Consider the following 14,315-nt stretch of genomic DNA (forward strand, 5'->3'; position numbering starts at 1 on the left):
CCCAGTCCAACCACCCTAAAGTAGGTGTGTAAGTCCCTTGGTAAACTTCCCAGTTCCCAGTAACCAGGGTGGCAGGCATAAGGAGGCAGAATTTGAAACCATGGGGAAATGTAGATAGGAACTCTGAAAGAAACATGGGAGAGGATGGCTGGTCATAGGGGTGAGAGCACAGAGGGGGTTGGAACTGCGCTAAAGTCAGCTCTTTGTGGAGTAGCTGAATGAGCAGGGATTAGCTGGAAATGAGGCTGGAGATACAGACTAAGGGAAGACCATGCATTTGTGCTCAGGGATTTGTGGAATCATGGAAACGTGACCAGAGTGTCCACTGTATGAAATAATGCTAGACTCGGGCATATCCCTTTACTGAGAAAACCTCACAACTAGTGATTGAGGGCAGGTCCCAGGCCCCCCAGCCACGGAGCACAGGTAGATGTGTTTGGACAAGGCAGGGCTTTGCCTGGAAGACAGCAGAAGCTGAATCTGCAGGTAGGCTTGGGAGGTGACTGTCTTCCAGTTTCCAAAAGAAGGCTTCCCATTTTCTTCTTGCTCCTTCTCCAGTCCAACCAAAATAGGTCTGTAAGTCCCTTGGTAAACTTCCCAGTCCTCAGGATTTAACTAAGTGTCTTCTGGCTGCTGAATCCTCTGAGAATTTTTTATATCAGGAGCTCATGACATTGACCTTGAATTATTATCTGGGAAAATTAATACCTGAGGCTTAGTATAAATTACACAGAGTAAATGTGAAAACTTGCCTTTGGCTGTTTGCATTTGAGTCCCTGAAAAGAAAAACCCACTGAATGTTCTCATGGGTCTAAGCCACCCAGGTGCTGGCCCTTCTGCTGTTATTCTCCAAAAAGCACTAGCACAGTTTACTATAACTCACAAAATGTACCTGCCTCCTCTCTGGACACCTGCCCCTCCCCAAAGCACACACCTGTATGCTCCCACCCTCACAAGCAAGGGCCATGTCTTGTAACAGTGACATCCTCAGTTCGTTGGACTTTACCTGGCAAAACGAAAAGGTGGTTATGCTATTCAGAGGGATGACACGTGAATGAGCAAATCGTGTTTGGGACTTTCAGGGACACCTGAGAGGATAGAAGATGGCAAGAGATGAAGAAGACCCCTATGGTAAGAACAGATCCCATCAATGCATCTTGTGGTTCAGCTCAGGGTAAGAGGGGAGTGGGCTCACTCGTGACCAAATACACGTAATTCCCAGAGGGGTCTCCAGCCTGGGGTGAACTGGCAAGACCCTTGGCTGGAAAGCAGAGGAGCTGCCCAGTGGAAGTTGGTTGAACTGATGTCGGATTCTAACCCTTGGTCCTCCAGCTTCAGAAGAGGATACCGGGTCCCGGCAGGAGCCTGAGCTGAGGCTCATCCTGGTGGGCAGGACGGGAGCCGGCAAGAGCGCCACCGGGAACAGCGTCCTGGGCCACAGGCACTTCCTGTCCAGGCTGGGAGCCACGACGGTGACCAGAGCCTGCGCTGCTGCCAGCGGGCGCTGGGACAGGTGGCGCGTGCACGTCATCGACACCCCCGACCTCTTCGGCTCCGACGTGCACAACACAGACCCCGAGTGCTTGCAGAGAGCGCGCTGCTACCTGCTGTCGGCGCCCGGGCCCCACGCGCTGCTGCTGGTCACCCAGCTGGGCCGCTTCACCGCCCAGGACCAGCAGGCGCTGCGCAAGGTGAAGGAGCTGTTCGGCCAGGCCGTGGTGGCGCGAGTCGTCCTCGTCTTCACCCACAAGGAGGACCTGGCCGGCGACTCTGTGCAGGACTACGTGCGCTGCACGGAGAACCGGGCCCTGCGGGAGCTGGTGGCCGAGTGCGAGGGCCGAGTCTGCGCCCTCAACAACCGTGCCACGGGCAGCGAGCGCCAGGCGCAGGTGGAGCAGCTGCTGGGCCTGGTCGAGGGCCTGGTGCGCATGCGCGGGGGCGCACACTACACCAACCAGGTGTACGACCTGGCGCAGGCGCTGCACGGCGCCGACCCGGAGGAGAGGCTCCACAGGGTGGCCGCGATGCTGGTGGCTCGCGTGCGGAGGCCCCTGGGGATGAGGCTGCTGGAGGGGCTATGGCAATGGCGGAAGTCCCCAAGGACCTGCTGGAGACTGGGCCTGGCCCTCCTGCTGGGGAGCGCCCTCCTGGTCTATGCACTGCTCTTCCGGAGTTCATGAATGACCTGAGTGACAGAGATTGCAAGTCTTAAAATTTGTGGTAACTTAGCAATAAAGGAACCCAATGCTTAAGAGTTCAAGGGGAATATTAAAACTTCATTCCAAAGGAATCCTGTCGTTTTCATACTCAGAAATTTAGTGACATGAAAACAACTTTGATCACTATCAACTTTGCAAAGGCTCAAATCTCACTTGAAGTCTCCTTTTTAACAATATGTATGAAAATTTTAAAAATAAAGTTTTCTAACTGAAAATCTTCCTTAAGACATTTTCTTCATCTTGCTGAATTTTTCTTGTCTTAGAAAATAGTGAAATGACCCATAGCTTGCACAGGGGACAAATGCAATGCCCTGGGAAAACAGGATTTTTAATTGGGGATTTTAGTTTGTTTGTTTGTTTGTTTGTTTTCAGTGCTTTCGCCTTAGAGTTGGTCCGTTTTGACCTCTTTTCTTCCCAAGAAATAACTTGCCTAAAACTGTGCTTCTTACATATTTTTTACCATAATGCATTTTAAAAGCTTTACCAACACTTCCACATACTCATATTTAACGTGGTTAATGTTGACAGCCTCTATTTCATTTTTTAATGTCCATAATGAGGCAAATGAAATACCCTGGTCTAAAGAATGCATTTGGGGGCACTTACTCATTGTCTTTCATTTGCATATGGCTTGTCCCTCTAATATTGTGGATGCCTTAAAGGAAAGGTTTTTGGTCTGCTTCTGGCAAGTTCTATCTGGACTTCCACTCACCAGGCCTCTTATGGTGTATAGCCTTAGAAGAAAATGGTAAGTTTAGGACATATCAGATATTTAGCATATGATATATGGCATCTCTAATTCTCCCTCCACCCTTGGGTCTGCTATGGGCTCAAACAGCTGCCCAGTGTCTTGACCTGGGCATTTCTGAACCCTCAGCTCCACCTCTTGGATTTACCCTCAGAGGACCTCTGCTCCTGCTATGGAGCTTCTTGGGCACGTGTGGCCTCTTTGACACATCCTGAGCCAGAAAACTCTTTGCTCACCCTCATGTGATTCCTCTTAAACCTAAAAAGAGTAGCCTATGACCTTGCCCAGACACAAAGGAAACAATGACACTGATAAAACAGAAATGCCTGTGTTTTATACTGGGCCTGCTCTTTAATTTTTAGAAGAGCACGCTGAGCTGGTCAGGGCATGGATTTCCTTCCCTTCCCATTGTCCAAACTAGAAGACCAAAGTGCATCTATTGATAGCAAAACTGACAGAAGAAAGACGGCCCACCTAATACAGAATGTCTTCACCTGACCTCTTTGGGTTTAACTTATTTACCTGTAAGCCCAGGCATTTGATTTGCAGAACATCTATTTCTTTAAAAGGATTATTTATACCCCACACACTGGGCCCACTCAAGAACTTCTGCAAGGAAAAAAAAATTTTTAGAGTGAATGTAGACGAGGAAAAGAAACCAGACTTCAGTATTTTGCTTCAGCCCTTCCTAACTCTGATTGGAAGTTCCAGGTCCACATTTCCTTCTAGTCTTGTTCAGGGGGACTTCCTATCCCAGGGCCAGAAGAGGCACGAAGGGGCAGAGGGACATGATGGGGGAGAACACGCATGAACAACGTGTTCAGGGACCACAAGTGACTCATTTGACTGGTCTAAGGGTTTTCCCAGGATGTTGGACTTTTAGTGGTAAATCCAGTTGTGTTCTGGGTAAGTTGGGAGGGTGGGTCCTCCTAGGACCCCAGCACAATGGCTCAGGAGAAAACATTAAATGCTGCACTTCCTCTCTGCCTGGCTTCACCTCTTCCTCTATCAGAAGAAAACCATTATCAATCATTTTCATCCTAACTTCTGTCTTGAATGGGAGATACAAGGCATAAACCGAGGGCCCCTTGGATCACTCTAAGTGGGTAGGGAAGATGGCTGCTCAAAATGTCCCAGAGATGTGGCTGTGATTCCCTGAGCTCAGGAAAGCTGATTCTCACCTGGCCAGCAGTCATCCACCCTGAATGCCTACTGCACTCAGGCCTTCGGAACTCTGTCAAGTGCCCAGAGCATGCTGACAACTGAGCATGTTCCGTGCTTTCCACCCAGAGAGTCACATGAGGAGCACTGGTGGCCAGCATGGGGTAAAGACCTTCTGCCATGACTGAAGGAGGCTTGGTAGAGGAGAACATGGAACACAAAGAAGCAGGTAGAGAGTGATTCTCTCTCTGTTCAGGCTGAAAGGGGATTGACTTTAGTGTCACACAGAACAATTGTTGGGAAAACGGTCATTTCCTAGGTGTCCAGGGTTTCCCGTAGTTTGTTGCAGATCTGAATAGATGAATGTCAGGAAGGTGTGGAAAAGAACACAATGTCTCCTCCTGGAACCTTCATGTCTGGATAGCTGCATGCACCTGTCTAAGTCTCTATCCTAAGAGTAGCCTGCTAAGATTGCTCTTCTAGAACTAACTACAGAAGGAAGTGAAGGAACTGTTGGAGCATTTACTAGTAGGTTTCATTCATTTATTCAATAAGTGTTTTTGAGCACTTTTTAGGGCTAAGCACCTTGACTTAAAGATAGTCACTGACCTCAAAGGAACCCGTGGTTCATCTGGGAGACTGCTAGCAGTCAGTTAGTACATTTCCTCATTGACTCTCTGGGGCTCTCTGAGTTAGGAGCCCAGGAACTGCTAGAAAGGAACACTGAAGACTTCTAGAGAATAGGAAAACAAAACAAAAAAAAAAGAACAATGATAATTCCTCCTGATGGAAGAAACAGCAGAGAAGAATTACCTCCTCCCTTCTTAGAGCATTGTTTAAAAATAAAACTTGTAATTAACTGTTGATTCTTCCTCTTTCTCTGCCCCTTTGATATAAAAAAAAAAAAAAAAGTTTTTTTCCCCTGTAGTAGGGATTGAATCTGGGGGTCTGCATCACTGTACTACATTCCCAGGCCTTGGTAGCTTAATCTTTTTAAATTTTGAAACATCTCGCTAAATTGCCTAGTCTGGCCTCAAACTTGCCATCCTCCCACTCAGCCTTCCTAATCACTAGTATTTTGGGTGCCTGTCACCAATCCTGGCCTTTTAAAAGTTTTTGCCAATTTGAAGAACTAGCACCTGGGAGGCATCTCTGTGAAGGCAAGTGTTGAGGAAGGTGGCATACCCCAGTCTCCCTCTCTCCCTGGGAAAGTAGGAGCCAACTTAACTTAGGTGGGGGCCTAACTTGCCCAGTTTCCTCTCTCCAGCTTGTCATAGGGGTAGAAATTTATTTTCCTCTGGATAAAGGCAATTAGCCAACACACAAGATCACCAGGTGACTTCATTAGTGTTAAAGGATGCTGCCACACTCTCCCTTGAGGATTATTTACAGCTTATCTTGAGAACACACTCCTCATGGGTGGTATCTGCTTGGCTATGTGACCAGGTAATATCTGTGACCAATCTCTCAGTGGATTACCTGTGATATGCATCACATTCTGGCTTAATGCTTATGTGTAATAAAGCTATTCTCTTTCTCGCCCACTTTCATGGGGATGTTTTCTGGGTTGACACTTGGATAATGATCATGATGTGACTCTAAACCTAATTTCAAAAGCCAACAGAAAGGAAGGAAGGTGGGGATTCTCTGGCATATGACAGCCTCCACCTAAATCCATTTTGTATTCTCAACCCCACTGTGTGAGGTCATTGCTTTATGATAGTTGCTTAAACTTTAAACATGCAATCATTTGGAAAATAGACACTCTAGAGCCCTGCTATCAGCCCTGCCCAAATAAACGCACAGATACACTGGAGCCTGTGCCTAGGGTTGGCTCTGTCACGTGGCAGAGAAGAGGCTGCCAACCCACGTGGTTTGCTGTCAGGGGCTCACCCAGGTTCTCCAGGACTAGCAGTGTCTTTCTGCTCCTGGATAGCAGGAAGATTCCAGAAATTAGAGCCAATGAGAAGGGGCCCAGGGGTGTGAGAAGGCAGAGGCCCAAGTGCTCACCATGGATGCTGGGGTGCTGGGGGGTAGGGCTGTAGCCCCAGTACTTCCCAGACGTCAGGGCGGGGGTGCTTTTCTGAACCTGGGGGAGGGGAAAGGCTGTGTCATTCCCTCCAAGACCTCTTTGCTCCGAATACTGTTCACTTTAAGAGTCACAAAGGGGAAATGGGAGGGGTGGACGGCGGGTGGCCCGTGGGCAGGAAGTGCGGGGTCAAGTCACTCATTGGCTGGTCCCAGAGACCTGCTTTCACTGGGTCTCCAACAACCCCAGCGAGTCTGCTGGGAGCCCGAGCGCGCCATCCTCCCGGTGTTCCTGCAGCAGGGGGAGGGTTCCGCTCGCCCGGGCTGCTCCCTACCCAAGGCGTCTGGCTCAGCGCAGCAGGTGCCCTGGCTCTGCTGTCCTTCGCCTTCCTGAGAGGAACCTCGCGCTCGCTGACCGCCGCCCGCGGTAAGGAGGCAGGTTTACGCTCAGGGATGCTCTGGGGGCTGAAGGACATGGATAAGTTCTAACTTAGAACGCGAATTTGCAAAAGCCCTCGTCCTTCTGGGTCCCCTGGCCAACGGAGCAGTGCAATGGAGTGGGCATCTGGACAACGGCAGCTGTGGGACACCAGCCTAAACCTCCCCCTTGTCCACAGGCCGCCTAGGTCCGTGGCGTTTGCTCAGGCTAGCTGCTCGTTCCCTAGCCCACTCCTTCTCCTGAAACCCGGGGAACAAAGCTGGGCAGTCCCCTCATCCTGCCTGACACGTGAGATAATGGAAGCTCCCAGAGGGCCTGGAGCTTCCCGGGCTTCCTTAGGGGTGGAGGTTTAGTTCAGCAGTTCAGCCTCCCACTTCTCAGCCCACCCCGACCTGGCAGGCACCTCCTTCCAGGAGTCAGATGGCTTCTTAGGGCTCCGCGGAGCACACAAGACTCTTCAGTGGACTTGACCTTGCTCTTCTCAAAACCTTGACCTTGATCTTCTCAATACCACCTCATTGCCCTCTCCCATCCCAAGTCCCTACACCTTTGCTATGATACTGTACTGTGTGAATCTAGGACAACGGTCCCAGATTCAGGGCACATGTGAAGAGTCCCTTGGTCAGCTAACCTGTGCGAGAAAGGCCTCTTGGAATCACAGTGACAGACCTGTCAACCAGTGATTCTCCTAGTGGAAACTGTAAGGATCAGGCAAGTTCATACTAATGAAGCAGGAAGAAAATAACAGTTGTTTTGAATCTTTCTCAAAATAGCACTATTTGATAAATTGTTTGCATTATTTGATAAATGGGTATCATGGTGATAAAATCAGGACCATGCAATTTTCAATTCAGAATGTACATTATGATCATTTGCTTCAACCTCCTCCCTAAGCTGGACCCTCCTGCTGCCCCTTATCAGTTGCTGCTACTATTTTGCCCACATACTACCTGCCAATCTCCATGTGTCCTTGTCCATTGTTAGGAAAAAATCTGTAGGATTTTTATTGGGGGGAAGAAGTCTCTCTATTCTCAAACCCCCCCACACACACACACCCCACACACACTCACTTTTGTCTCCTCTGCTGACCAATAGGCTTCACATTCCTTCAGGTCTACCATATGTCCACAGATTTCTCCTAAACTTGACTCGATTCCTTTCCTTCTTCTCTATGTCTCCTTTAACATCTCCATCAGTATCCCTCCTGACTCACCTCTGGACACTTGTTACTCTGTGCCAAAACTATTCCCCCACGGGACACACATCTCCCCTAGCAACCTGATCCACTCAAAAGCAGGCACAAGAGAACCACTTTTGCTGCACTTTGAATGATGTTACATTTTATTGGATTTCGTGACACCCTCAGGACACCATTTGGGTCACACTGAGAAATACATCTAGAAAAAATACCAGATTGTTTCAAACTAAAATGTTTCAACGCAGAACAACTCCTGTCCCTGAATTTTTTTCTTTGAATTATTTTAATTCAAATTACTTTAATGATTAGTTTTGATTATTTTAATGATTTTTATTTAGTTAGCTTTGTAAACACATACAGTGAACATTCTGCAATACAATTCTGTGTTGGTTTTAGGACAGGCTGGAAGCCTGTCGATATCAATTTGTGTCCTGACCTTGCATGGTGGTATTACATCCAGGAGGCTGCTGACTCTTCTGGAATTTGTTCATCCTCTTCTTCTCCCTCCCCACCTCTGCTCCTTTCTCTCCACTAAGAAATCATAAAGAATACACAGGTAAAGGAGTCACTTTGAGGATTTAGTTTCATGATAAATATGCGGTCATTTGATGCTTTTTCCTAAGATTTTAATAGAAATTTTAATATGAACCTTAGTCACATCACAGGGAACATAGGAGAACAATTTTTACAATGGACATGAAAGGAGTCTGAACATTACAAATGGCCACCCAGAGATGAATCAGGATGATGAAGTTCATCATCAACATCACCTCCACAATCAGTGTCAGAGAATTGGGGCATTTTTAGCAAAAGCCAGGATATAACTTACCAGAAAGGAGAACAGTATGTGTAGGAGAGGGTGATGAGGAGAAGGCTCTTCTCTGGGTGCAAAGGAAGAAAGGAAGGGAGGAGAGGGGAAAGGAGAATGTGGGGAAGGGATCAGAGATCGTTCAATGGCTCTAATGTATTTGATAACAGAAAAATGAATGGTTTCCTCTAATGAGGGACAAGAAAATCCACTGAGTGAATAGTATAATATGTAAAAGATAAAATAACAGAAGTAACTTAAATATAAAATCAACTATGAAAATTGTTTTGAATTCAACAGTAATCAGTAAAAGACAAATTTCAACCAATTGAGACATCCTTATTTCTGCTCAGAAGGGTGATAAAAATTAAGTGTAACATCACTAATTGGGGAAAAGTTGGGGAATTTTTCATGTGACTGAAATAAACATGAATTAGCACAACTAACCCAGAGTCATATTTAGCAATATCTACCCAGTTGAAAAGGTATACCCCATATAAATTGTTAACACCCATGTGCAAAGAGTGTCTATGCAAATTCTTTTGCAGCATCATTTGTGGTAGCAAGCAAATATTTCTGAACAGCCTAAGTGTTTGTTAACAAAGAATTGGATAAAATGTTACCAAAAATCTGTAAAAGTATAAAATACAAAACCAGTATTGTGAGTTCTCGATAGATGCATATGTATAAAGAAGTGTAAATATACAAATAAGAAAGACTTATAAAGACCTTGGAGAGGTCTGATGGTATGACTCAGTGGTAGAGCATTTGCCTAGCATGCCTGAGGCCCTGGGTTTGTTGCCAGCATTGGAAAAAAAAAAAAATCCCAGAATATTGATTGCCTCTGAAAGACAGAAGGAGGAGGAAAGAATGATTAAAGATTAAAAAAGAAAAAGAAATGGGAAATATATCTATGATGTTTTAATTTCTCAACCAAACAGAATAGCCGATGTAAAATTTATTCATTGCAAATGGTGAATATTTGTTTTATTATTCTGTGTATTTCCCCACTCAAAAAGTTTGTTTCACAACTCAGCCATCTTTAAAACTGAGCAAATAAAACATAAGATAAGAGTTGACCCTCCTAGTAGCATCTCACCATCCATCCTTCTAATGTGTGCTTACTTTTCCCTAACATGAAAAATGTCAGTGTTATGCCTCATTTGAATGAAGAATTTATGCCAGTGCTTATGCCAATTTCTGGTTAAGCCTATTGGGTTCCAAAATAGTAATTATTAGGAGACCAATCAGGAAAGACATTTGACTAAAAATTAAGTGGGAAATATTTTGAATTGGTCTCTAATGTTGATTCTTCCCCTTCAGCCACAGCCCCATCATCTCTCCATCTGTCGCTGGGGGGAGCCCTCATGCTCCCTCCCTTAGAATCCCTCATCTCTCATGGGTCCTTGGAGAAGTGCCCAGTCCCCAGGGCCACCCTCCCACTGGAAAGTGCCTTTCATGTGCCCCTTTCTCACGGGAATATTCATCTAATGGAGTTTCCGGGATTGAAAATTCCCAGTATTCAAACACATCAGTGTTAGTTGCATTGTTTTGTCTGGTCTGCAAGTTTGCCCACATTGGTACCAGTAAAAAAAAAAAAAAAAAAAAAAAAAAAAAAAATGATGCCCCACTCCTCATTCACTGAAGAATGCTTTCTTCATTTTGTGGCTTTCAATTTTGAGAGAGATAATCACCTGATTAGCTTTTAAAAACATTTCCTGTTTTGCTGCAAGCTAAGGAGAAAAGCCACAGAGCACTGTGTTAGAATAACCCAGCATTGGCTCCTGTGTACAAAGCACTTATAGATGCTTTCGAGTAAATATAAGATAGAAAATTAGCAATGGAAAGCACTATCTAAGGATAATAATTCTTAAGTTAATAATTGTTCAGAATTGAGGTGCTTACCAGCTCATATATGGACACCACCTTTTATTCCTTTCTTGTTTTTGTTCCAGAAAAGAATGGAAGAGTTTCAGAAAAGCAGATATGGGACTATGAATAAAGGTAAGAAAGTCTGGAAGCTCTAAAGAGCATCAGTCTTTGGGAGAGTTGCTCTTGCCTCCCTACCCATAGCCCACCCCCCAAACAGGGATGGAAACCGCGTTACTCTAGACTGAAGAAGAAAAGGGCAACTATCCTTTATTCCCTACCTCTCTAGCCCTCTTGTGCCTGGCCCACCATTGTCACCAATCACACACTACATGGTGTGACGCTGTCCCTGCACAGCCTGTGGAAGAAATGAAGTTCAGGCCAGAGGTTAGAGGTTGGGAACTGAAGAACATGGTTTCTCTTGCCCTGGTTCCTCTCACTGGAAAAAAGTTCCCCACAGAGACTTAGTGATTGATTGATTGAAACACCCCCAGAATACATAACAAAAGGAAGACTCAACATGGCATAGAAAGAACGGAATAATCAATTTTAGGTGCCTAAAAAAGAGGTTGAGTTCATTTGGGTCTAAAGAACTCTAGACATCTCCAGATTCTCAACCCCTCCAATATTGAAGATGTAGCTCTTGGCTCAGAGCCATCATCTCCTACACTACTTTTGTTATAATTTCCTGCACTTCAATGAACCAAATAGATGGTCTTTCTAGCACATGTGCTTCTGATGGTCTTCTTTAGCCACCCATTCTAGTGTCATCTCCCAGATTTTGCACTAACATTAACTGTGACCCAGGAGGTCACAATTTGAGATGAGGAATCATATCAAATTCAAGAACCCCACTCCCCCCAACAAAGAGACACAGGGATGTTCATCTGGCAGTGGTGGTGGTCACTACAGCTCAGCCATGTGAGACCTTTTTTATTCTTAAGGTCCAGGTGAGGGCACTGAGCTCATCTACGCGGTATACCTGGAAACTTGTGCATGAGAGAAGTATACTTGGGCTTCTCATCTCTGCATCCTTCTAGACTCACATTTATTTAATAGCCAATGCCCTCTGGCCTGCCCTAAGCACCATTCAGATAAAAGCATAGGGACCACTTCCCCCCCCCCAAGAAAAATCATCCAGATGAAGTGCGTGAAGCAGCTCCTTAGTGTGGCACTTCTGGCCCCTGGCTACGGATCAAGCCAGAGCCCCAGCTGGGCATCTTACAATCAAGAACCGGTTAACATTGTAGGCACATATTTGGATGCATTTAAATATGCCTATGTGTCTGCGAAGGAGGTCCTGAGCTTGTGAGAGAGTCCCATGAGGGTCCATGGTCTGAAAATCACAACTTGGTAGAGCACAGCTCCCTGTTTTTCACAGGTGAAGTAGAAGAGATCTGCTTTGCAACAGCGGCCTCATTGAGGATCCTCCTGGTGGGCAGAACAGGCAGCGGGAAAAGCGCCACAGGAAACAGCATCCTCTGCCGGCCAGCCTTTGAGTCCAGGCTGGCCGCCCAGCCGGTGACCAAGGCCTGCCAGGGGGAGAGGGGCACGTGGAATGGGAGGGACATCCTGGTGGTCGACACGCCCTCCATCTTCGAGGCAAAGGCCCACTCCCAGGAGATGTACAAGGACATCGCGGACTGCTACCTGCTGTCTGCCCCAGGGCCCCACGTGCTGCTCCTGGTCACCCAGCTGGGGCGCTTCACGGCCCAGGACGCGGTGGCAGTGAGGAGGGTGAAGGAGGTGTTTGGGACCCAAGCCATGAGGCACACGATCGTGCTCTTCACCCACCGGGAAGACTTGGGCGACGAGTCCCTGGACCATTACGTGGTCAGCACGGACAACCTGGGCCTGCGCCGGCTGCTGGCCGAGTGCGGCCGGAGGTACTGCGCCTTCAACAACCGCGCGGCGGGCGAGCAGCAGCGCGCGCAGCTGGCCGAGCTCATGGCGGTGGTGGAGCAGCTGGAGCGCGAGCGCTGCCACCAGGGCGACCACCTCTTCCTCCCCGCGCCGCGGCTGCAGCCAGGCGGGGGCGCCGGCGGCCCGGAAGCCTATGCGCACTACCTGGCCGAGGTGAGGGCGCAGGTGGACAGGCAGAAGCAGGCGCTGCGGAAGGAGGAGAGGACCTGCAAGGTCAAGGCGATCCTCAGAGCCGAAAACTGCATGATTCCTCGCTACGTAATATCTGCCCTTTTGATTTTATGCGGTGTGCTTACTTTTGTCATTTTAATGACCTTTTATATTAATCGCGGGAACTGATTGCCCCCAGAGCCACCATCATGGTGTGGCATTTTCTTGCATATGGTAATTAATGTTGGAGAACAGACAGCTGCAAATGGTGGGAAGGGGAAATTAACAGAATAATTCTGTTAAATGGGCCCACTGTGCTGCCCCCCGCCCCCACCACATGCTTTTCCAAGAAGCAATTTACCTGAAGCTCTGCCTGGCCTAAGTAGACAGGCTATGTCACATTTCTCAGCAAACTACCTGCCATCTGCGGAGAAATGCAGGTGATAAACCTAGCCTAATTCCCTCTTAAGATCAGGAGCCCTCTTGTCCCCATTTATAAAGGATTCATTTCTGTTTTCTGTAAAACAGAATTTCTGTAAAATAGGATTTCTACATAGCCTGGCCATAATTTGATGTTGTAAAGCTGCTTGGAGTGCCTGCCTGTGCCTTGAACTCACCCATTTAGGAGGCACCACTAAACTTTAGTGGTGCCTCCTAAATCTTGGCCTTCTCTGGCCAGATACCGACCCTCTCTGAGGCTCTAATGACGTTCATAAATTCTGATGGCTGTCGGGCCAGCAAAATATGAACTAGCCTTTGTGTTATGCTTGTCATAATTTTGTTATCTGTAAGTTCTCAAACCCCCTTTGTGTAACTTTCTGTGCTATAAAGCTGTACTCTTGGAGAGCTGGGGGGTTGTCTCTGGTTCCACAGTTTTTGGGCGAGACAGCCTGACTGGTCAAAATAATAAGCTTACTTTCATTTGATTTTAATTGGAGTCGGTGGTCTTTTCTTTGTGTCATGGTCTAATGCAGGCCTGAAATAATGTCTATAAGAGGAACACAAGTTAACCTGAAGGGGGAGACTTTTGTGATCTTTTTCACAGACCAGATCGCACAACTTAGGGAGATAGGATCATTTCTCCTAACCATAAAATCTGTGAGAATTTATGGCTAAGAATACAATTAGAACCCTAAGTACGTGTATGAAAACACACATGGTGTAACTGTACTTTGTGTTCAACCAGAGACATGAAAAATTGTGCTGTATTTGTGTATTATCAATACAATTGCATTCTGCTGCCGTATCTAGCTAATTAGAATAAATAAAATAAGAATGTTTTTTTAAAAAAAGAATCCAATTAGAACCAGTCAGCAGGGCTCTAGCCATGACCTAGAGCTGTCATGGATGTGGGGACTTGAAAGTTTGATGTCTTCCTGCTGTCTGTCAAAAGTGAAGAGGTGGATCTGGGTGGGACTCTCTGGAAATGTCTCTGGGATCCTCAATAAAACTAGGGTGCAGGAGAAGCATGTTGTCCCTCTCCTCTCTAAGAGGATCCACTCTCTCCCTTGAGAGTGTTCCCTTCCCCTTTTCCTGTCCCTTCTATAAACCCATGCCTGTTTCTTTGAGCAATATGTCTGAAATCTTTCCAACTTGATGGCAAGAATCATGGTTTCAAAGGTGGGGGTCTTTGCACTGCCTCAGTTTCCCAGAAGGCCCAGCAGTTTTAGGTAATTGAAACTCAAAGGAGTGTTGTTTTTGTTTTGTTTTGTTTTGAGAGAGGAGTTGGTTAAAGATCATGAGGGTAAATGATGAACTATCTGGAAGCCATC

General features: G+C 46.7%; 1 protein-coding gene across 1 annotated transcript; it reads left to right on the plus strand.

Annotated features, from left to right (window-relative positions):
* Positions 1–1,304: 1,304 nt before the first annotated feature.
* LOC106144927 (GTPase IMAP family member 8) lies at positions 1,305–13,475 on the plus strand (the record flags this gene model as incomplete). The annotated part of the gene is made up of 3 exons (XM_078027992.1): positions 1,305–2,174; positions 10,557–10,605; positions 11,852–13,475. Coding segments are annotated over 3 exons (1,800 nt in total), but the record flags the coding sequence as incomplete, so codon positions are not given.
* Positions 13,476–14,315: the final 840 nt, after the last annotated feature.

Source organism: Ictidomys tridecemlineatus, chromosome 2 (genome assembly GCF_052094955.1).
Source record: "Ictidomys tridecemlineatus isolate mIctTri1 chromosome 2, mIctTri1.hap1, whole genome shotgun sequence".
Taxonomy (NCBI): Eukaryota; Metazoa; Chordata; class Mammalia; order Rodentia; family Sciuridae; genus Ictidomys; species Ictidomys tridecemlineatus.